General features: G+C 37.9%; 1 protein-coding gene across 14 annotated transcripts in view; it reads right to left on the bottom strand.

The window, feature by feature from the left end:
* Positions 1-24,597, bottom strand: part of SRFR1 (Tetratricopeptide repeat (TPR)-like superfamily protein) — a 108,081-nt gene that overhangs the window by 15,614 nt on the left and 67,870 nt on the right. For 12 of the 14 annotated variants that reach the window (XR_016045732.1, XR_016045733.1, XM_088853577.1 and 9 more), the window contains 3 exons: positions 15,431-15,765; positions 13,374-13,460; positions 13,202-13,301 (listed from right to left, as the gene is read on the bottom strand). Coding sequence is in view for 10 of the 14 variants with exons in the window: in XM_088853577.1 (XP_088709703.1) it covers positions 13,202-13,301; positions 13,374-13,460; positions 15,431-15,765 (522 nt within the window). In the remaining 4 variants the exon portion in view is untranslated. The remainder of the gene's footprint in view (positions 1-13,201; positions 13,302-13,373; positions 13,461-15,430; positions 15,766-24,597) is intronic. The other 2 variants (XR_016045734.1, XR_016045735.1) reach the window with 1 other exon arrangement.

The following is a 24,597-nucleotide window of genomic DNA, read 5'->3' as shown; positions in this document are numbered from 1 at the left end:
AGAGAGGGGAGAGAAAGGGAGAGAAAATGAGAGAGGGGAAAACGAGGGAGAGACGAGAGAGTAGGGGGAGAGAGAAAGAGGGAGAAAGAAATGGAAAGAGAGAAGGGGGGAGAGAATGAGAGAGGCGAAAGACAGAGAGAGCGGGGGAGAAAAAGAGGGAGGTAATCGAGCTGAGCTGACGGTAATCGAGCTGAGTTGACGGCCAGAGAGAGAGTGAGAGAGGGGGAGAGAGGGAAAGAGAGAAAGTAAGGGGAGGACCGAGCCAAGCCGGAGGCCAAAGAGAGAGAAAGGGGGAGAAGGCCGGGCCGAGCAAGCGGCCTGGCCATCGGCTCAGAGAGAGGGAGGGAGGGAGAAAGAAAGGGGGAGAGGGCAGGGCCGAGTCGACAGCCTAGCCGTTGACTTAGAAAGAGAGAGGGAGGGAGAAAGAAAGGGGAAGGGCCAGGCCGACGACTTGGCTGCCGATCCAGATAGATAGAGAGAGAGGGAGAGAGAGAGGAGAGAGAAAGGGAGACAAAGAGAGGAAAAAGGAGAGAGAGGGGGAGAGAGGGAAATTGAGAGAGAGGAGAAAGAAAAAGAGAGAGAAACCACGAGAGAGAATGAGAGGGAGAAACCGAGAGAGGGAGAGAGAGAAGAGAGAAAAAGAGAGAGTAGAGAGGGAGAGAGAGGGAGGAAGGAGAAATCGAGAGAGAGAAAGAGGAAGAGAGGGAAAGAGAGAGGGGGAGAGAGGGCAGAGAGCTAGAACAGAGAAACTAAGCGAGGAGAGAAAAAAAGAGAGAGGAGGGATAAAATTGTGAGAGAGATAGAGAGAAAGAGGGGGATGGAGAAAGAAAGGGAGAGAAGAGAGATGAGAGAGAAAATGATCAGGACCCTAGTTGTGCGTCGGTGGCTTGAACCTACATGCTAGATGCGGTCCCGATATACTTGGATGCTCCTTGAGAGTAGTTAAGGTCTCGGTGGAGAGGGTCAGGACAAGTGGGTTAGGTGGGTATGGGCCTAGGTGAGCTAAGGTGTATGAGACTTAGGTCAAAGGGGGGTATCGTTCGAGAAGTCTATCGGTTATATTGGGTTAAGTAAGGACTGTGGTTTCTGGGTTAGTTTGATGGTGTAGGGAGTATGGTAAGGTTGTGTAAGGACTATGGTCAAGGGTTTAGGGTCCTTAGTGGTCTACGGAGTATAGTAGGGTTGGGTAGGAATATGGTCTAGGGTTTAGGGTTGGTGGTCCAAAAGGGTAACTCTGAAATGTAAAATATTCTCTCTCCTCCCTCTTGAAGAGAAGAATGAAGGCACCACACAAGAAAACTCAAGCTATTGCACCTTGTTTTCAACTTATCTTCAACTTAAGGAGCTTAGGGTTACAAAATGAACAAAAGAGCCGATATAGTGTCATCTCCAAACAAGGGTGGATGCACAAAACTATGCCTAATTGCTAAACAATACCGTTTTGCCCCTCCAAACTTTCATGAAAATGACAAGACCATCCCTCGAAAGGGGCTTCTTGCCTTGCCTATGATTAGGGGCCATTTTTGGAGCATTCCGTCAACATTCCGAGCAAACTAACATTGAAAAAGTGACAGCCTTCTCGAAGCAATCAATTTTATATGCATTTTGAGACTTGAATCGGACTTCTGACGACGAACCCAAAATATGGCCAAACTTATAATCTTGAAATTTTCATTCTTCAATCTTGCCCGTTTCTTATATTTTTTGTTACTTTCTTTATCTCAAATTGAAGGGGGAATCGTTTTGCAGCGAAAAACCCGTCGATTTGGAGTCCATTTGATCACTTTTATAATTTTGAAAGTCACCGAAAAATGGGATTCCGGCAACCGGAAATGTGCCTTCTTGTGAACTGAAATCGGATGCCTTCCCAACCACAATCTCGTGCAAATCATATCTCAAATTGAAGCCCTTCGAGTCATGGTCGCAACAAGCTCGCTCGTAGGCCTATCCCCATCCGGGAGCCACCACTGCACGTACTATATGTCGAAATGTGTCTTGATGAGATGCACGACATATCAAAGTTTGGGCTCAATCGGGTTCAAAATGAAGGCGTTATGCCACTTGCAAGAAATCCTGTTTTTTGAAAACACAACGGTTTCCATAAATGGAAACTAGTTCACCGAAGCCTCGGGTAAATAATGTAAGGCCTATCCATTTTAGGAAAGTCGGCCCTCAAAGGATCCGAATCAATCAAAACTTGGTATTTTGGGGGTTTTTGGCCTTCTGAGTCCGTTTGAGGAGGTCTGACGACCGTCTGAGACCTCAGCAATAAGACATCGACATATAGCTCTAGTTATGAGGTATTTTAAGCATTGTAAATGAAATTTCGTTCTGATCCGCTTTGTCTTTGTAAGATTGAGATGAAACTTGGTGGGTGTCTTTGGGTCAGCAAATACTACCCTCACATGCTTTTTGGGGTTGATCTGACACATTTTTGAATATCCAAAATTAGGCTTATTCGATCAAGGCTTCCATAGTCCTTAGGTATTTTTGGTACCCGCGGGTCTTCGTTGCTACAGGCTCTTCCTTTGTTCGCATCGGGGATGCAAGTGCGTCAAACATACCCTACAACAGACATCACTCCCACTAACCTTACAATAAATGCAGTAGTTTTCCTCATTCGCAGTAAACCCCGCTTGAGACAAGGTCTCTTGAAAATGGATGTAGCACTGACACGATGCATGTTTCAGGCCATAAAGGGATTTTCTAAGTTTGCAAATTAGGCTCCATTTTCCTTTCTGTTTGAAACCCTCAAGTTGCTTCATGTATATTTATACTTCTAATTCCCCATTGAGAAAAGTTGTTTTCACATCCATTTGATGGACCTCAAAGTCAAAGCCAGCAGTTATGGCTAATAGAATTCTAATGGATGGAAATTTTACAATAGGTGAAAAGGTTTCATCATAGTCAATCCCTTCCTTTTAGGTGAACCCCTTGGCTACTATTCTAGCCTTGTATTTTTCTAGCTTCCCCTCTAAGTTTAGTTTTTTCTTGAAGACCCATTTGCACCCAATAGCTTTACGGTGTTGAGGTAAAGATACTAACTCCCAAACGTGGTTTTGGATAATGGATTTGTACTCCATCTTTCATGGCTTCTACTCAATGGTTCTTTTCAGGACAGGTTATGGCTTCTTGATATGTGGGAGGCATAAGGTCTGGCTCATCCCCAACTCTCTCATAGTGTTCCCCCCAGTACGTGAAGAACTCGTGTGGTCTTCTAATAAGGTTACTTCTCCTAAGTTGTGGTTCGGTTTCTCGAGACACAACCTTGTCATTAGCCGTCTCATAGAGATCAGCTTGCTTGTGACTTGCTTTTGCTTCAAGGACTCGCTCTCAAAGAAGTTGGCATCCCGGCTTTCTATGGCTGTTCCATTTTCAAGGTTGTAGAATCGATATCCCTTAACCATGGGTCACCAACGAAGATACATTTGATAGTCTTGGGATTAAATTTGGTCTTATTCTCGGGTGTATAAGGCACGGTGCATTGATGAATAATATCATGCTCTACACACAAGTCCCTAAAGAGATGTGAGAAGTATTCTCCGCCCCTATCGGTTCTTAGGACTTTAATCTTTTAGTTTGTTTAGTTCTCTACCTTAGCTTTGTACTCTTTGAATCGTTCTAAGGCTTCAGATTTAGAGTGCATAAGGTAAATATGGACATATCATCTGCGGTTATCGATAAAAGTGATGAAGTATCTCTTGCGGCTTTTGGTTGCCACATTCATAGGACCGCATATGTCACTACGGATGATTTTTAAAATATTAGAAGCTATTTCTGCCCTGGTGGAATATTTCCTTATCAATATTTCTTGAACATATGATTCACACACTTTTGATAAATCCCCTTAAAATCAATAAAATGATTTTTAGAAAATAATAAAAAAATTTGTTCTTTCTGAATAATTAAAGGGCAAGCTTTCTATGCTTCCCCTGCAGCATAGAACTTATATACTTCCCGTTATCTAACTGTCCATTTTGAATGCAAGGCTAAGAATGCCCCAATCACAATGTCACGTCTCTACACTATTTTATTTTTAATTTTTTTTCTATAAACTATTTTGACACCAAATTTTGGATGTCCAATCCTCTATTAAGCTCACACTAGCGAAAAATATTAAAAAAATATTTCCTATAAAATAAAATGACCAAACTACCCCTGAAAGTTTCAAGGGGTATTTTGACCATTATATTTTATCAAAAAAATTATTTTTAATATTTTTTATAGGTGCGCCCCAAGAAGAAGATGGCACGTATCAAATTTCATATTCATACAATTCGTATAAAAAAACTAAAAGTAAAATACTTTGAGATGTCAGATGAAGATCAAATGATGAGTGGCTCTTTTGATCAAAATTGGACAGCTGGATGGTAGGGGACGCATAGATCTTCTATCCTGTAGGGGAAGTATAGAAACCTTTTCCATAATTAAATACCTGAAAATGCAGTTTAAGCCTACTTAAAATTTTGATTTGAGAAAATAAAATATTCAGACTCCTAAAAATTTATTTTAATAATCTAAAAATCATTTATAACCAAATTAATTATTCACAAGTTAATTTGATGGGAAGGGATCCAACTTCGTTAGAAAATATGAAAAATACTGAGGCACCCCATCTCTACTAGTGACTGTCACAGACTCACTTTCTCAAATTGACTCAGTAGTTCCCATGACCCACAGTCCATTTCAGAGGTTCATGATTGGGCTACCAAAGCCAGCCACTGGGGGATAAGAACACAATCCTAGTCCATGGACTACAGATTCCCCCTAGGGACCAGCTTAGGTCACACATACTTGTACGCACATGGTATCCTCTTCCCAGTACAAGTATCAAATGTGCATGACATGTAATGGTCTATGATGAGGGTTTGGTCCTTGTTTGTTCAGGCCTACCAATCATACACAAAGATCACACAGTCCCTTGGCTAACTACATGGGCATCTCTCTGACCTCATCAAGGGGTAAGCCTGCTAAACCTTCTCATTTCTGCTCGTAGTTGTTAGAAATGCCTGTGATTTCGAATCGTTTTAGAAATTGGAATCACGAAATCGCGTATATCAAATGATTCCTAATCTTGAAATCGATGTCTGTACATGACCCCACATTGTTCAGTGGCTTCTGGAATCGCGATCCAATGAAACTCAAATCATGATTCCTAAATTTTTGGAATCGTTTTCCCATCAACTCGGAATCAAGATTCTCACCATTTCCCCCCATTCAGGAATAGTGCACCAATCACCTCTGATATATGAGAGAAGTATTAAGAAAATATTTAAATTTTATCATTATTTATAAGATTGAATTTCAATCCACATATACTTCATCCAATTACCAATGGCAATCTTGTTATCATTTCTTTATCAACAATCCCATACAATAGACTCGATCTACTAACAACCCTTCACCTACCAAGAGCCCTGGACTTGGTCTATAGCATACCACTAGTGAGAACCAGGGCGAGCTGCTTCCATCTCCTTCCCTAGAATAAGAAAACAAGTGAATGACATAGAAATTATCTATCTTTATTAAATGTAGCTTTGAAAATTGAGTTAAATCAATTTTAATTCAATTTCTAATATTTAGACATTAATTTCACCTTAAACACCATAGGATATCTTAATACCCATCATATATCAAACAATATTACATTAGCACCCACAACATTTACCAAACACTATTAAATTTGAAGTAATAATTTTTTTTGATAATATTTATGCTTGGTAAGAGCTGTTAAAAAGTATTATGGAATTCCAGAACAAGGATAGAAATTAGAAGAGAAAAGAAAATAAAAATTTCAAATATTCCCTAAATTCAAAACTTGACTCGATGTTGATCAAAACATTGCTCAGTGCATTTGCGAACCACGCTTTTTAATGATGTGGAACTTGCTTCCAAACAACATGGATCCGTGACTCCAAAATAATTAGAATCAACGTCTTGCACATGTAGAATTACATTGTTGTTTAGCTAAGAATCACAATGTCTACGATATGGACTCTTGATTCCGTGATTACAAGAATCAAGATTCATATAATAAATTGAATCGCGTTTCTAGAAACTTGGAAACGCGATTTCTTTCTTCCATAATCAAGTTTCATCTTGGGAAACGTGGAATCGAGACCTAAATCACAACCTCAATGGGAGATTTGGGTAACTATAGTTGTATTATATGCCCAAGTATCTTAGGCTTCTAGAACTCAACTGGCCTAGCTTGTTAAGCCTAGTTTAAGTCTCAACATCAATATTCCCAACTTTGGTCCTTCTAGACCATAATCCCACTGGAGTTCATTTGTTCCACTATAATAAAATGGTTACAAGCTTTCAAAAGGCCTTTAAATGGCCACAAAAACCCAACACTCTTCATATCTAATATCAAACTCACCAGGCATGTAATCAATCAGGTATATTAATTGCCCCGAGAACCAAGGGATACTTTAACAGACTGAGGTCATACAACATAACTGGACTCATTTAATTTTTTTATTTTTTTTTATAAAGTTAATATTGTATTACTTGGAAATAAGCAAGAATACATTAGAGAGAGGGAGGAGAGGATGAGGATACCCACGAGACGGGTATCTCAGTCAAAAAATTGGTCCACTGACCCTACACAAAAATAGAGCCTCTTGAAGTGACTGATTACAACAGGTTGAGCTTTCAAGAAATGGGGCTTATAGGAACGCCCAAATACAAGGAGGAGCAAAAAATTGTCTAGTGTCCTAGAAAACCTCTGTGGTCCAGAGCAGAAAAGGAGATAGAGCAGTCAGGGTCTTCCAGGTGTGATCGTCGCCGAGCTCTGTCTTTAGCCAGAAGGTCGACGAAATCATTTGACGTCCGCCAAGAATGCCTCCAATAGACGTTGGTATCCCTGCATATGTGGTAAATTTCGTCAAAAATCCTTGAGAGATACCAAGGGGGGGTAGCGGCGCCTGCTGCACGAGATACAATATTTTGAGCATCTCCTTCCACCACTAAAGGTTGGCCCCAAGATGGATTAAATTTTTTTATGCCCGTAAGGAGTGCCAAGGCTTCGGCAAACTGAGAATCTCCATGTCCGACATATTTGGAATATGTCATGAGGACATTGCGGTTGTGGTCACGGAAGACCCCCCCAACTTCTGATGGACCCGGGTTCCCTAACAAGCAACCATCAAAATTAAGCTTTATGGCATTTTCTGGGGGAGGCTGCCAATTGTGAGGTCTATGTACCTTGAGTGGTTGAAGTTGGATAATGTTCTTCCACTGCCTGAGAAAGGTATTCTTGGGAATCCCACGAAAGATATTTTGGGTGGAAGCCCAAAACGTTACAAGGGGTGTAACCTTGTCAAAGAGCACTGAAACCTCATTTTTGTGTCCTTGAAAGACCCTCTCGTTTCTTTCTAGCCATAGGACCCAGATGGTAGCAGCGATTGCTGCCTTCCACAATATTCTACCTGTTTTGGGCCACTGACCACCTGAGTAATAAACGAAAAGTTCCTTAACCGAAGATGGGAGGACCGAATAGAAACCAAACAAGTGGAGGATAAGGGTCCATAGTTCAAAGGCCGTACTGCAATGTAGAAGAGGTGAGGGTTTGACTCCTCCTCAACTAGGCACATTACGCATATGTTTGGGAGCGGCAGGCCTCTCCTTTGAAGCTGATCAAGCGTGAGAGCCCATTGATAGCAGGCAATCCAATTAAAGGTTTGGACTTTTGGAGGAACTATAGTATTCCAAACTTTGGAGAGAGGAGAGATGGGATTTAACGGTTAGGTAGGCCGTTGGGTAAGTTTCTTGTAGAAAGAAGCTACTGAAAACTTACCAGATGGGAATAAAGTCCATACCAGAGTCATTCCCTGATGAAGGTAAGAACACCGGGTGAAGAGCAGCCGAAAGGTTGGAGAAAGCTAAAGTTTCCTCCTCGTTGAGGTTCCTTCTAAAAGAGGGATTCCAAGTTCTACACCCCCCTGCAAGACCATTTCATCTGCTATGGTGGACTCTTTGTTGGACACGAGTTCAAAGAGGTTGGGGAATAAGTCCCTAAGGGGGACATGTCCAATCCAAAGATCAGACCAAAAGCGCACTCTATTGCCTTCTTTTGGATAGAAGCGTAGTGATTGCTTGAACAGATCAAGAGAAGAGGTGAAGGATTTCCATGCTCCTGAAGCCCTACTACGAGAAGTCCTGTGAGGCACCCATGTGTGATCCAGAATCTTATATTTGTTCCGAATAACCTGTGCCCATATAGAGTTTGGTTGGGTGGCCAACCTCCACCACCATTTCCCCATCAAAGCCAGATTGTGTTTTCTAAGATCTCTGATTCCTAGACCACCTTGGGACTTGGGTAGTCCGACTCTATCCCAAGAGATGAGGTGATGTCTGGTTTTTTCTGCTTGGCCAGACCACAGAAAATTCCTCATAAGTTGGTCCAGCCTGTTAGCCACCAAAGCTGGATGTGGAAGATGGACATTAAGTAAATAGGGGAGTTGGCCAAAGTAGCTTTAACTAAAGTAGAGTGACTAGCCAGGGAAAGAACCTCCCTTTCCATCAACTCTGTCAATCACTTGGGCCCATTGTCTCTTTTTTGGCTTCCCTAAGCCCAAAGGTAACCCTAAGGAAGTGGTGGGTAAGTCCTCCACTAAACATTCCCAAGAAGGAATTTCTTGAGTTGTGAGACCCACTCCCATCATCTTTGATTTTTCCATATTCACTTTGAAACCTCAGGCATTCTCAAAGCATTTGGGGAAGAGTTTTAGGTTTTCGATTTCCTGAAGTAGTTTGTATCCCAACATGCTCAGCAAGACTAAAGGTTCTAGGTCCAATTTCAATAGCCATGAGTAAATGAAAGAAAAGATTAAGGAGGCAACCACGGGCAACTTAATATAGGTACTCACACCAAGCCTAGTAAAAGGCTAAGAACAATTTATATATATATATATATATATATATATATATATATATATATATATATTCAAAAGAGAGAAATACTTATCATACTAATCTGAGAATAGTCGCTATCACACACCTGAACAAACTAGGGCAACACCACATAATATAAATCTGAGCATTATCACTTTGACACCCTTTGAGTAAACTACGGTAATACCTATCTGCATGAAAAACTTAGGATTTTAGAGGAAACTTCAGTGAATCATGCAGGGTTGCCCATAAAACCTCGAAAGTAGTTAATGAATCCATTTGTTGATCTCGATCTTTAAAGAAGAAACACACAAACAACAACATCATGATGTTGGGGCTTGTGGCCTTCAAAGCCCATGAGAGCATGTAAAAGAATTATATTGATTGTACATTTCAATGGGAGTGTGAGTTGGCTGCTGACTTAGTGTTATGCGATCTACGACTCTAGTCATGTCCAAAACCCTTTCTCTTGGGGATAAGGCACTACCGCGGAGGGAGCACTGTTGCAGGGATCTTGGTGAAGCAGTAGTGTTCCCTCTTAGAATCTCGATCTGGTGATCCGAAAGCCAGAGCCCAAGCAGTACTTGCTTCCTCGCATAAGGGGATCTCGATCCCTACCTATTGGGATCTCGGTTCCTAATCTAAAGGGTCTCAATTCCTGATCTAGAGGGATATCGGTCCTTGACTTCAAAGGATCTTGATCCCTATCGATGGGGGATCAAGACTCCTCAAAAGATGGGCTGCATTCTGAATATGTTGGGTCAATTTTAAGGGCTTGTGTGCTTGTGCTTGTTACCCATGATGGTAACGAGTTCATAGTCCAAGACAAATCTTTTAGTAATACTAATGTTGATGAGTTTATAGTCCAAATGCTCATTTCAATTATGTAGCATTGCCCATGAGAAATCTTCTACGAATACTATCTATCAACATTAATTAAAATCAACTATATCAATGTCCTTTATTACATAAAATACTAAGTACATGCTAGTAAGTATACAATCCATGAACTCATTTCAAATATGTAGCATAGTCCATGAGAAATTTTATAGTAATAACATCAACATTAATTTAATTCCACTAAACCAATGTACCTTAATATAAAAAATACTAAGCATACGGCTTTTTAATTATTAAGATTTTATGAATTAATTTTTCTAAACAAAATGTCATATATTTTTTTATGGTTCCTACACAATTGATGGTTTCTTTTATTTTATATTATTTAAAAGTGTTTGAAAGTAATGACATTTTTATTTATTTATTTATTCTCATAATTATCATGATTAAATTTTGATTTATAGCACAAAAGTTTTTATGGATTCCGTAATTACATTTATGTCTTTCATCTCTGAAAAATTAATTTAATACCTTTTCAAACATTTAATGCATCTCACTTCAAAGCATTCTTAAATCTATTTCTTGATTTTTTTTAATTATTAAGATTTCATAGAAATATTTTTTTAAGCAAATGTACTATCTATCTATTTTTATTTTCCACAGTTGACGATTTTTTTAATATTATTCAATGTTTTATAGTGATATTTTTCATTTCATTTTTTATTCTCTTAGTTTTCATGCCAAAATTTTGGATGATAGTACAAAATCTTTTATTGGAATTCGTGCTTACCTTTATGTCTTTCATTTCCTAAAAAGTTAATTAAATATCATGTCAAGCATTTAATGCATCTCACTTCAATTCTTCCTTAAATATTTTTTTTGGTATTTAAGATCATACAAAGTCTTTTAATGGATTTCGTGCTTACCATTATGTCTTTGATTTCATGCTTACCTTTATGTCTTTCATTTCCTAAATAATTAATTAAATATCATGTCAAGCATTTAATGGACATTTTAATTCCTCCTTAAATCAATTTCTTGATATTTAAATTATTAAGATTTCATAGATTCTATTTTTTTTAACAAGATTTATCTATCTATTCATATTTTTTACAATTGACGAATTTTTTATACTGTTTAAATGTGTTTGAAAGCTAGTTTTATTCTCTTAATTTTCATGTCAAAACTTTAAATGATAGTACAAAATTTTTTACTGGATTTCGTACTTAGCTTTATGTCTTTCAATTCTTAAAAATTTATTTTGTATCATTTCTAGCATTTAAACCAAACAAGATATCTTATCTATCTATTCATATTTTCTCTGATTGAAGAATTTTTATATTATTTAAATGTATCTGAAAGTAAGGACCTTTTTCATTTATTTTATTTTATTCTCTTAATTTTCATGCCAAAATTTTGGATGCTATTACAAAATCTTTTATTGGATTTCATACCTACCTTTATGTCTTTCAATTCTTTAAAAATTTATTTTGTATCAAGTCTTTCTTGAATCTATTCCTTGATTTTTTTTTTTAATTGTTAATTTTTTACTATATTATATATTTTAACACAAATCACTCTTTAATTTCGAATAAATCATGTTATTAGTAATAGAAAATGTATTCTTTGGACTTCGTGCCTCGCTTAGGTTTATCTTGTGTTCATACTTTTATTTTTAAAGGATGTGTTGAATAAGGTTGAGGTATATATATATATACATATATAGATACACACACACACACACACACATATGGGGCGCTTCCCCTGCACTCCCATATAGATGTAGTTCATATATACAAGATCGCTCCAGGTCGCTCCCTGAGCAACGCTCCCAAGCGCTCCGAAGGTAGGGAGCTATAGCCAAGTGCTGATCCCGAGCTCCCGCACCTGCACCTGCTCCCGCTCCCAACAACTATGGGAGGGAGATTCACCCCTTGTTGAGATCGGAGAGATGCCCATGGACGGTTTGTAGGCATTGCGAGCTTCGTAGTCCGGTGTCTATGGACGTAGGTTTGTGAAAATGAGAGCAAATTCCTCAATAAACTTCCGTACAGCATGTGCACATGATAGCCACATACTAGGAAGCAAGCATACAAAGGGATGCATGTACATGTGCATAAAGTCTCCCTTGCATTATAATGATATGTGCATGTGACTTGCTCTTAATGGGGGAAAACCGTAATCCACATTGCAGGATTGTGGTTCCATATTTTATTGGTTAGCTTTGACAAGCCAATCATGAGCCTGTGTTTGAGACTATGGGTCATTAGTCTTGTTGGGTTAGTTTGAGAAGATAGTTGAGGATCACGACTATTGGGTCGGGCGGAGAGCCCTGACAGTCACTTTGCGTGACCCATTAGTACCAATCTACTTCTAGATATTCCAGTTATTGCGTCGGGTGGAGTGCCCTAACATATACTTTTCTTAACCCATTAGTACTAATCCACTTCTAGATATTTTGGTTTTAACTCAAGAAATAAGTTTGTGAATTTCTTAGAAATTTCTCAGAATTTTTAAAATTATTTTCAACTGTAAAAAAGCCTTAAAAGGTCATGTTTAAAAATAGTAAAGGGGCCAGTATGCATGTAGGGTCCTAGGATCCAACCCCATGTGTGCCACACCCACATGTGTGGAACATGGAGCCCATGGGGCCCACATCTCATACATGGAGCTGGTACACCCCCTCCTTAAATATTTGTTATTAAGGAAAATCCCACCACCCCGCCCCCGCCCACCATAAAGAAATTCCCACCACCCTGGGCCACAAAAAAATAAAAATAATATTTGACCATTTCTATAGCTTATCAATGTCAAATGGTATCTTTAAAGGTTTTTATAGCTTGTTTTGTCACTTACCAAGTAAAAGAACAATGCCAGGTGTTACCAAGAAGAAGATCAATAAGGTTATTCCTTGTTAGTATAACACAGAATATAGAATACTTCACCAGTTCATTTCCACAACTGTCAATTGGATGACAATCAATGGGCAACATTTACAGCTTATTAAGGATTATGATCCATGCTGTATATATTGAATTCATCAATGAACACAACTATCAGGCGAGAAGGCTCTACTAAGTCCTCACCATCACCAAGAGCCTTCTCTGGAATATGTCATTCAAGTAAAATTGCCATCAGAATGTAGTTTCCAATGGGAAAAGAAACATTCATTTCAAAAAGAAGTAAAAATTAGGACTTAAGAATTAGATCAGTTTAAATCTGCTCATAGACCAGGGCCAGAGATATAGCATCACTGCAAACGGACAATTTGTCTATTATGAGATTATGAGACCAGAAGCAATGCCTATGATAAATAATGTACCCTCCTTGCAAACAAAAGAAGTAACACTTGGGGCATATTTTACACCAAACATAACCATGACTTATACTGAGGGAAAAATGCCATGATTCAATTTGAAACATACTAAGCCGAAAACTGAAGTACAAGGTCCACGAGACTTACAGCTTGTAACATCTTGACTTCAGTCAAATCAACAACTTCATTTGCCTTGTTATTCACAAAGGCTCTCTCTTTCATTATGTTCTTCAAAGCATCCAGGGTTCTAATGCAAATAAGAGGATCAGCGAAATGTTCCAGTATAAGCTGCATGACAGCAATGACCACAGACACTCACCTTTGATAATAGGGGAAATATCTAACAACTTTTCCTTGTCCAAGAATCAATGATGTACGAGAACCAAATGCTGAGTTCTTGTGCTCACTGAATTGCAAAAAAGATAAGCATGAAAAATATCCTCAAGAAAAAGAGAGAGAAATTGTGAACAACATATTAAATATCCAATGATCAACAGTACATGTAACATAATATCATGACCACGCACAACAAATCTAATGAATGTTGGGAACAAATATGCTACCCAGTTACACGCATCCAGAAACTAAGATTCAGCTCTACTGTCTTAACGCCACTTTAATAATATTTTAATATTTAGGCAACAAGCCATACAAGATCAGGTTGGTTTTTTTCCTGGAGTAGATCATGCCAAGTTCTAAGAAGAAATGTGTGGATCCTCCTATCTGTGAAGTGTTAAAGTTCATCACAGAATTGAAGATGGAGAATAGGAAATCAACATATACCAATAATGCATATAACCAACATATAAATGACAAGTAAAATGGGAAACTGTCCCTTGACTTGATAGAGGAACATTTCATAGATAAATTGGATACGAGAGAAGCCCTAACCATCATTGATGGGATCTCCCAACCTAAGTGGCGATCCCGCTCCAGAATCTTGCTCCCACGTTTCGGGAGAATTTTCAAAGGATCTCGATTTTTAAAATTCGGGATCTCAATCCCTCTATTAGGGATTCCGATCCCCACTATTAGGGATCATGATCCGCACCTTAAAGACTAAGATAATGACCAAAATGATGATTTTTCAAGCGAACTAGTAATGCAACTAAACTTTTAATCAAGTTACATTTTTTGCTGGCAATAAACAGAGAGATCCCTACTCTAAAAAGTATGTATAGTCCTAGACTATATATACTCTTTAAGGCTAGGAGCAAGATCCCCAAAAGGTTGGGATCGAGACCCAAAAGTTAGAATTGAGATCCCAAAAGGTTGGGATCGAGATCCCTAATATTTATGGATCTTGATCACTAATGTATGCATTGTACGGACAATGCTCCAACAATAGGGAACTTCTAGCCTTTCACAACCCTGCTCCCAATCCCTATCTCCCCCCCAATTCGCTCCTGATCCCAATAACTATGGCCCTACAAACTTGAGAAAAGGTGGTCTCAAGCAAACTTGCCCTCTCAATCCAAAAATTCAAGGTAATAGTAGAAGATTTGACTAAAATGAATCATAAGCTCTATGATGTAAGCATGATGACATGAGATTATGCTTTGCTTAGATATGGTTTTGTAATATACCAATATGAAAGGGCACCGTTTCTATGCGGCAAGCCCGCATATTGTAGAAATGTGGGCTTGGCAATAAATATATTTTTTAAATATAATTTGATCCTAATTTTTAGAGAATATATGATCTTTGACATGGAGATCATGAATATGAAGAAAACAAAACTTGGAAACTAGAAATAATAATTATATAAAGAAAACATTTCAACCGTTAGTTACACTTGTTTTCAGATGGGCCACCTATTTGCATCCATCTTTAAGATGGATGCTTTATAACTCTAGACCGCATATTGTAGAATTACGGTCCAGCCCGCATGAAACAATTTTCCATTATGAAATCATTTGTCACAGTAATTGTAGAGAACATCTTATGAAGTGGAAGCACAGGAGCTATTTACATTTCAGATTAGAATTGTAAATCTCAGTGTCTAATAACATGGCCAACATAGTTTGAGGTCAATGATAAGGACATACAAAGGCACGATGCTAACAATATTCAATGGATATGAATTTATGCATCAATGGCATCAAACATGTCTAATCAAAGTCAAGTGTTTGAGTAAAGATTACAGTGTGGAACAGAGTTACCCACTGTACATACAGATGCCAGGCATCACAAATTGAGTCATTCAACAGAACCAATTCTTTCAATGGAAGGGGAAGAAATATACAAACAGATCAAGCCATGTAATTAGGTTTAGGCATCTGATAATGATGCTATGATTCCCTGGAACATTCAGGCAACAAAGAAATATGACACAAGTTTTATGAATTTATTAGTTGCACACTTCAGGAAACTTACCTTAACCTATTGACCCAGACTACAGAATCACAAGGCTCAGAAATTTGTCTCCATTTAACAGCAAATGAATAAACATCATGCCAAGAGATCACAAAACGGAGTCTTAGAGATCTATCGTCATCAGGGTTATAAGAACTTGAACTTCCGCTGCTCTGGCTGCTACAGCCTGCACCACCCCGATTTTGACTTGCAACAGATCCCATTTCACTCTTTCGGTTTTTCCTATTACCTTTTGCTCCAGATCTCCTCAATGATTTCCACTCGGCTCGAAGGGATTGCCATGCCTTCGAAACCTTTTGAGCAATATCAATAGCAGCTAACCCTGCCATGCGATACTGAACAAAATACAAAACAATTGCCAGCATTTAGAGAATATACATGTGGTATAGATTAGATACATCTATAATTTGAAAACATAACTGCCAGAAACAACAGAAACTCTAACTTTTCTCAAAGAAAACAACATAAACTACAATAGCATAACAAACAGGATAGTGAGATGAAAAAGTATATCGCTAAAGAGCTTTGACACATTATCCACATCTTTCAAGTCAACTGACGATAAACTTCATCAGGAATAAATTTTTCAGGACTACAAAACATAATTTTTTTTTTTTAATGATAGGTAAGAGACTATGTAACTTAAGTGACCATGGTTTTTGGCATGTAATCACACACTAAGGACGCGATATACATATCTGACACTGAAACATTTCTTCTTGAACTTCTAAAACTTTCACTAAAGTAAAACTACTTAAAAGTTGACATTGATTAAAATACCGCCAATTTTTTCACGTAGTAAGGATTTTCTATTTTTTATTTTTTTATTTTTCAGGAGACTAATTGCAATAATTTGGTCGGGTGTTTTTTTTTTTTCCTTATGATTTGTATGTCCTTATTGATGAAGAAAATTAAGGAGTAAAGTTGGAACTCTAATTTTGAGAAGATGAAGGGCTAAGATTTAGTAATGATTAGGGTTTCTTATGGAGCAAATAAGGGTTTTAAGATTCCTTCTATAAATAAGTAAAAGCTGGACAAGGAAGAGAGAGAGAGAGAGAGTTGATTTTTCAGCCTTGTGAAAAGATTTTTTTTCTCTCTTTTTTGTTTTTTTTGCTTTTTTTGTTTTTGTGAACACCCTTCCAGAGAGGGAGAGAGGATCAAATCCCTCAACCTTTGGTTTGACTGCCCAAACAAACTAAGAAATGGCATATTCTCTCACCTTGTTTTAAATTTATTTGTTTTATTTTCTCTCTCCTGCATTCCTACATCAATTAGTATCAACACTTCATAAGATCCATCCATCGCAATGCTGCCAAAGCTGCACTTGTGAGGGAGGATGTACTATGCTGGATCATGAAGTTGTGAATTAGCAAATTAAAGAGAACATAAATCAAGCTATAGAAGATTTTGTAGGCCAGATTGGTAAGCGTTGAGGAGAGATCAGCAAAGCAAATAAAGTGATTGCAACAATTAGAAAATGTTGATCACTATGGAGAGGCTCAGAACACTACGGCCAACTTCGGGGGCCAATGCCATAAGAAATGAGCAAATTTTGAGGCAAGCACCATGACTTGAGGAGTGTCCACAAGACCTCAATTTCAAGGTTGATCACCCTAACTTTCATGGTAATGTCCAATGTTTAGAAATTCGCCTGCCCGGCCACCTAGGTGGGGCCGCCTAGGCAGCCCAAGGGCTTATCCAAATGAATTAGGGCAAAGGCGAGGTACCAAGGCAGATGTGACTAGGTGCCCAAGGCGCCACCTAGGTGAGTGCCTAGGCACCACATTTTGGCCTCACGCAACTAGCGGAAAACACCCTCGGTGGAGGGCTAAAAACGTAATTTCCCCCAAAATCTACTTTGCTTGAGTTAGAGAGAAAAACTCCCCAAAAAAAAAAAAACAAAAAACAAAAAAAACTTTTTGAAACTTTCTTTTGAAATTGAAAAGCAATAAACCAGATACTTTTTGTGAGTTGATTTGGTTGTGATAGAAGACTTTCAGCTCTCGCGGTGCATCGATTTGAGCCAAGATCGAGTGCATATCAAAAAGGTTAGTATAATTTGATTTTTTGATTTATGGTTTATATTTATAATATTTGGTAATTTTCTTTTTTTCTCCCTTCTTTGGTTTTTTTGTCCTGTAAATTAGTTCACGTTCAGGATTGTACATGTGTTCTTGTATTCTTGATTGAAAAAGGACCAATAACGTGTATTTCTTTTTTTGTTTGAATTTCTTTCTCGTAATTTTATTTTTAATTTATGTTTGGATCTGTGCAACATATTCCATAATGCATTTTTGTTTGTGTTTAATAGCATTTTACTAAGCTTGATCGAATTGAAATGATTTATTTCTATTGGATCTTCGTGTATGTTCTTTTGTTCTTGTATTTCATTTTAGTTTTTTTTTAAGTTAATGCTTGGATTTGTGCCTCAAAATCTATAGTGGTTTTTGGTTTGTACTTAGTGGCATTTTACTAAAATTGGGTAACTCAATCTTATTATAATCTCTGAAACTTAATCGAAATTGTTTATTTCTACTTAATTTTCTTGTTTGGTCTCTTGTAATTGTATTTTTTTTTTTTTTTTGAAGTTATTGTTAGGATTTGTGCCCCATAATCCATAGTGGGTTTTTCTTTGTGCTTAGTGGCATTTTATTAAGATTTGGTATCTCAATCTTATTAAAATCTTTGTACAACACCTGTGAGGATGTGCGAGTTAGTTCAAGTAGAAGGATTGAAAATGGCAAAAGGTAGGCCCAAAAGGACGTGGTTGGAAGTAGTCTGAAAATACATGAGGACTTATGGCCTCATTGAGAGTAAGGCTTTTAATAGAGCATAATGGCGGAACAGAATTCGTGTAGCCAACCCCAATTAATTGGGAAAAGGCTATGATGATGATGATGATGATGATGAATATTATTAAAATTTCGGAAACTTAATCGAAATTATTTATTTGATTATTTCTATCAAATTTTCTTGATTGGTTTCTTGTGATTGTATGTTTTCCTTAAAGTAATGCTTGTATTTATGCCCCAAAATCTCTTAAACTTAATTGACAATGTTTATTTCTATTTAATTTTCTTGTTTTGGTTTCTTGTTCTTGTAATTTTTTCTTGAGTCAATTCTATTTTTAAAGAAGTTTTTCAATTTGTTTTCACTTTTCAGGTTTTGATTAGGTGAAGATCTCTTCTTCTAGTTCTAATAAATAATGTGATCCGGGGAGGAAATATGGCATGTGCCTTAATCCCAATGATAAGAATTGTGTGGAGTGCAAATTTTGGAAAAAGAAATACAATGTCAGCATTAATAGATTGAAGAAACATTTAGCCGATATGAGAGGGGATGTGGCCCCATATACTCAAGTCCCTCCAGATGTTAGAAAGGAGATGTTGGATCATCTAAAAGGGGTTAGGGTAAAAACCAAGAAGCGAGCGACAAAGAAAAAATTTAAGATATCAATAGGTCAATTGATATTTGGGGAAGTAGAGTGGATGATTAATTAGCTCGAGAAGGGGGCTTTGTTAACCCTCTGCTCCTAAGATTGTGATTCACAAAAAGCTGCAGACAACTATAAAAAACCGGTACCAAAAAGAACAAAAAGAAAGGTCGATCAATATGCTGAAAGATGGATCTATCAAGGTGCCATCTCATTCAATGCCACTGGCTTGAACAGCTTCCAGATCATGATGGAAGTAGTGGGGCACTATGGGCCAAGGTTCATCACATTATCAACTCAGAGAGCCCTTCCTTTAAAAAGAGGTGGAACTCACTAATGAAAATTTCAAGAGTCAGAAGGACACATGGGGTATATATGGAGTCACTATAATGACCGATTCATGGACCGCTAAAAGGCATAGAAGCATTATGAATTTGTTGGTAATGTGTCCAATGGGAACAATGTTTCTAGGGTCTATCGATGCGTCAGACAAGATACAAGATGCAGATTTCATTCTTGGTTTGGTAGAAAAATGCATCGAGGAAGTGGAAGAGAGCCATGCAGTTCAAGTGGTTACAGACATTGTTGCAGCTAACGTGGCAGCGGGTAGCAGTGTTTTAAAATGCGGGATGCGGCCCGATGCATAGGGCGGGGCGATGTGGCTCGATGCAATCTAGATGGGGATGCATCACCGCAATGCAGTCAATAAATATAAAAAATTCTAGAAAATCTAAAAGAATAGGTTAATGCATAGAAAAAAATATGGAGGCGATTTATGTGATAGTTGGTAATTAATTTATTCATTAACTCCAAAAGTATCAATCGTCGCCTGTCAGATATTCTGTATAAACTATCCCCTTATAGAAATTAGAAACTTGAAACTACCTTCATAAAACATTCAACAACCATAATCACAAATTTGCAACCACGAACTTCAAAATTACAAAATACAAACTCAAAGTCTAAGAAGATTAAATAGTTCAAAAGTCAAGCTCAAGACAAATCATCACTAGTCTTGAGATTCTAAATTTCAATCAAAGAAGTTTTATCTTGAGAGTCTCCATGTGCATCATCATTCTAAACTTTACCTAATCTTCCTCCATGTGCAACAGGTCCACAGAGGATGTCCGCTCGCTCATCGACCAAACCCCCACAGAGGATGTCTGCTTGCCTATCGACAGGGTTTTATTTTATTTTCTTGCCCTTTGCTATATTTAATTTGTCTTCCTCTTGTCCCTCCTATTTTTTTATTTATCTTCTTCTTCCTCCCTCTAGATTGTTCCCTGAGCACCTAACTTGTAGGCTGTGGTCTTCTTCTACTCTAAATATGTAATTTTTTCCTATTTAATACAAGTTAACCTTTATTAAAAAAAACGCTTCCTCAAATTAACACCCGAAAGAAGTAAATCAACAACCAATCATCAAGCAACACGAAAATCTAATAACTTCACAAAAAAAAAAAAAAAACCCGCCACTTTTATTTTTGATTGATTTGACTCAAAAAAATCCACGGATATGGCTGTTTTTAGATGTTTGAGGGGTATAGTACCACCCAAAACTCGTTCCCTTCTCAAAATGTCGAATATACCCCTTCCCAACGTGGTTTTTTTTTCACAGAAATAACTGATCGCATATGCAGATTATGCGGGATGCAGCCGCATATGCGGAGAGATGTGGCGCATCTCTCCAAAGCACATACGTGGCCTGTTGCGATGCGCTGCCCAGCGCATAACTCTTTTTGCGCCTGCATATGTGGCGATGCAGCCGCATTTTAAACCATCGCTGGTCGAATGTTGGAGGCCAATAAGCCACACAACTTTTGGACACTATGTGCAGCTCATTGTAGCAAACTCATGCTTGAGGGAATAAGCAAGTAGAAAGCTGTGGCCAGTAGTATAAAAAAAGAAAGGGCTATCACAATATTCACATACAGCCAGACCTATGTGTTGGCCATGATGAGGAAGTTCACTGATAATAAGGAAGTGGTGAGGCCTGGAGTTACAATATTTGCCACCTCTTATTTGTGTTTGCATTCTATTATGGAGCAAAAACACAAGCTTAGGGAGATGTTTGGATCTCAAGAATGGGTTCAATGCAAGTGGTCAATAGAAGTGTTGGGAAGATTGTGGCTGATCTAGTTTTAGCACCAACCTTTTGGAATGGGCAGCCTTTGAACCTTTAGTTAAGGTTCTCTGCCTTGTTGATAGTGAGAAGAAGCAAACTATGGGTCATATATACCAGGCGTTAAAATTGGCAAAGGAGGAGATTAAGAAGAATTTTGATTGCAATGAAAAGATAAATTCTCTAATTTTGAAGACAGTTGAAGATAAATAGGACTTCCGGTAGAGAAGCCCCTTCACCTAGCAAGGTATTATCTTAACCCTGCTTATTTCTATGAAAACCCAAACATTGGTACTCAGGGATGCTTTTATGGCACCAATCAAACAAATGTTTAATGAAAAACATCCATAGTATGGAAGAACAAGACCATCAAGAGATTTAGATAGGTATATATTATCAATTAGGACACTTGGTACTGAATTAGCAGTAGCGCAAAGGAAGACACTATTTTTCTATAAGTTAATTTTAGAGGAATTTGTTATTTGAGTACTTTGTTCTAGCAGTCTAGATAGAACTCACAATATTTATTTATATATATTTCTACTCTATTTATTTTTTAGGGTCATGGTCAACCAATCATGGTAAAAGTGCTAAGAACTTACAAAAGATAGCCATGCTCATTTTCAGCTTTACATGCATCATCTGGTTCCGAGCGCAATTTTAGCTCTTTTGAGATGGTAATCTCCCTCTTCAAAATTTAATTTGTTGTCTTCTCTACTAAAGTAATATCTTTTAATATTTTTTAAATCTTTCATTAGTCAGTATATTTAACTTAACAGATACATACGAAAAAGAGAAATAGGCTAGAACAGAAAAAGACTGAATGGCCCCGTCTCCGTTCAATATAATCAAAAACTCAAAGAGCGTTACCTAGAAAGGGAAACCATTGACCCTATCATTATCAGTGACATGGAGGATACAACTAAGTAGTTGGTCAATGCTGGAGATGATATCATATTCAAAGGAGAAGACTTGAGTTGGAGCAAAGTACGGCGGGCAACTGGAAGCAATATTATAAAAGGCAGACTGCCTAGCGCCTAGGTGGCCTCCTAGGCGGTCCAAAGGACCTGGGCGCCTCCCCATGCCTAGGAAGCGTGCCCCTTGGCGGCAGCCTAGGCATTAGGGAACCCGCCTAGCTGAGTGCCTAGCGCCTAGGGTCTGTGCCCCGCCCAGGTGAGGAAATGCCCCTAGTTGAGGAGCATTTTTGGATCTTTTTTTAATAAAAAAGAGGGATAAGGGTGGGTTTAAGGTTCATTTGAAACCTAAACCCTATTAGAGCCTATTTTAGAGAGAAAAAAACCCCAAAAAACTAGTTTTTTTTTTTTTTTCATAAGATCAAAGGATTTTTCAACGTTATGAGAAATCGATCTAAACATCACCCTTAAAACAACTTTACTTTCTACTGGCCACCTAGGTTCTGGGCCTCCGCCGAGGCACTGGGCGGCCCGAACCCCCCGACCGCTTAGAAGCCGCCCAACATTTTTTGAAACACTGACTAGAAGTTAATTGGGCCTATGAGGGCCACAAGATCTCAATCACGCCGGAAGAGAAAGAAAAGAGTGAGGGAGGAGGAGGAGGCAGATTCACAGTAAACTGGGGAAGAGGAAGAATATATAGAGACAACTTTGATGATGAAGGCATGACATCATCATCATCAAATGGTGGCATGGGAGGTGGTCGTGGTGGACACCAAGACATTGTTGGTAGAGATGATGAAACTCAATTACCAGTCTGAGTTCATCACTATCATCAAATATTTACTTCATAGCATCTTATGTGATGTTGGGACTTGGGACTTGGGACTTGGGAGTATGGAGTCGGACTTTTTTTTTTTGTTTTATGTGTTTCACTTGGCTATGACGGACTAATATTATGGAATGATGATTTTGGGTAATGGGTATTACTATTGGGCATCTTTTTCTTTTTCTATTTTTTTGACTCTTGGACTTCTAGCAATTCAATGGCAATTTCATATTTGATAATTGATATTTAATATATCAATATAAGTATGAAATATGGTGTATCAGTGACTAAGATAATGTGCTTTACTAGTATTTCAAACAAACTATAGTTTTTGAGACAATTTAGAGGCAACTGAACCCCTCTTAATAGCTCCGCCTAGCTGCCTACACAGCCAGCACCCTTGGCCGCCTAGGTAGTCGAACCCGTGTTTTTAGACCTTAGTAAGGTCCATATCAAGGGTTTTATTAACAAAGTTGAGTTTGGTAGAAAATTTATTGAAAAGGAATGAATTGCTGGAGGAAGTCGAAAGAATCATGATTACACACAAGTTTCACCTTAAGGTTCCATAGTTGCTTCATTGAAGTGGAAAAAGTACCCAAGCAAATGGTGGGACTTCGTCACCAACTATTCAAAAGGCCTCTGAAGGACACGTCAAACTCAACAAGCTTGATATGCAGCTTCTCCCCACCCTTGGCATCTGACGCCACTAAAGTTTTTTTTATTTCTAGATTTTATTATATAGAGACTGACATTATTTTGATCAACTAGTTTCTTTTACTTTCGTAGGATATTTAAGTTTCTTTAGACGTAGAGAATTGAGGGGTAGAGTTGGAAATCTAATTTTGAGATGATAAAAGGCTAGATTTAATAGTGTTTGGGGTTTTCTATTAGGGCATGATAGGGTTTTAAAGTTCCTATTATAAATATAAAAGTTTGTTTTTAATCTTATTATACATATGTAAGACCTAAACCAAAAAACTACGACATAAGAATAGTGATTGAGGGTTGTGTTTCAAAGATCTTTCTTCCTTTTTCTTTTTTTTTTCTTCTTTTTGTTGTTTGGTTGTGGGGAGGACTCCCTAGGAGACCATGAAAGCCCTCCTTGCCTACAAACCATCCTTGGGCATTTCTCCAACTGATGCAGTACAAAAATTACCAGAGACTAACACCCGACAAAATAACCGTGTTTTATAGAGAAAAATAAAAACCAAGAAGGAAATCGCAAGCAGAAGGAACAAACGTGTGTATCTGAGTCCTCCGCAAGAGCCCACAAGCATAAGAGGGAAGACAAATACCAACAAAGGGCCACTCTCTCTCTCTTTCTGTCTCTACACGATCTGTAAAAGATCACTTTCTTTTCTATTCGCGTCAAAAAATTCAATTGTACAATATGAGATGTCCCCCTTTTTAAAAGTACTAAAAAAACCTCCTATTAGACTCCAACTCTATCAAATATCCTAATAGACTACAACTCTTTATTTAATACTTACTAAACAGACCATATCACATGAACTTCAGCACTATCTAATACTTAATAAAAAGGACGGACTTCCTAATACTAACTAAAAACCAATCAACAATACGAACTCATAGAAAAAATTAGACTTATCAAATTAACCCAAAGAATTCAAGATTAATCTTATTTCTAACAAAGTAACCCCAATAAAAATAAAGATAAAAAAGATACACCCATAAAATAATAATAATAATAATAATAATTAAGTCCCCCAAAAAATGAGAAAAATAAAAATATTGAATCCATCCGGTCTTGATCTGCATCATTCTCCCCTAGTTGGAGAAAACACGACTTCGAGTTTTAAAATGCGCTAAGGTAAAAATTTTATTAGTCTCGCATCCTTCTTCAACCCGA

This window comes from Amborella trichopoda, chromosome 12 (genome assembly GCF_054954075.1).
Source record: "Amborella trichopoda isolate Santa Cruz 75 chromosome 12, AtrichopodaSantaCruz75HAP2 v2.0, whole genome shotgun sequence".
NCBI classification, from domain to species: domain Eukaryota; kingdom Viridiplantae; phylum Streptophyta; class Magnoliopsida; order Amborellales; family Amborellaceae; genus Amborella; species Amborella trichopoda.
Note: the sequence above shows the minus strand (reverse complement) of the source record. Positions and strands in the feature narration are given on the sequence as shown.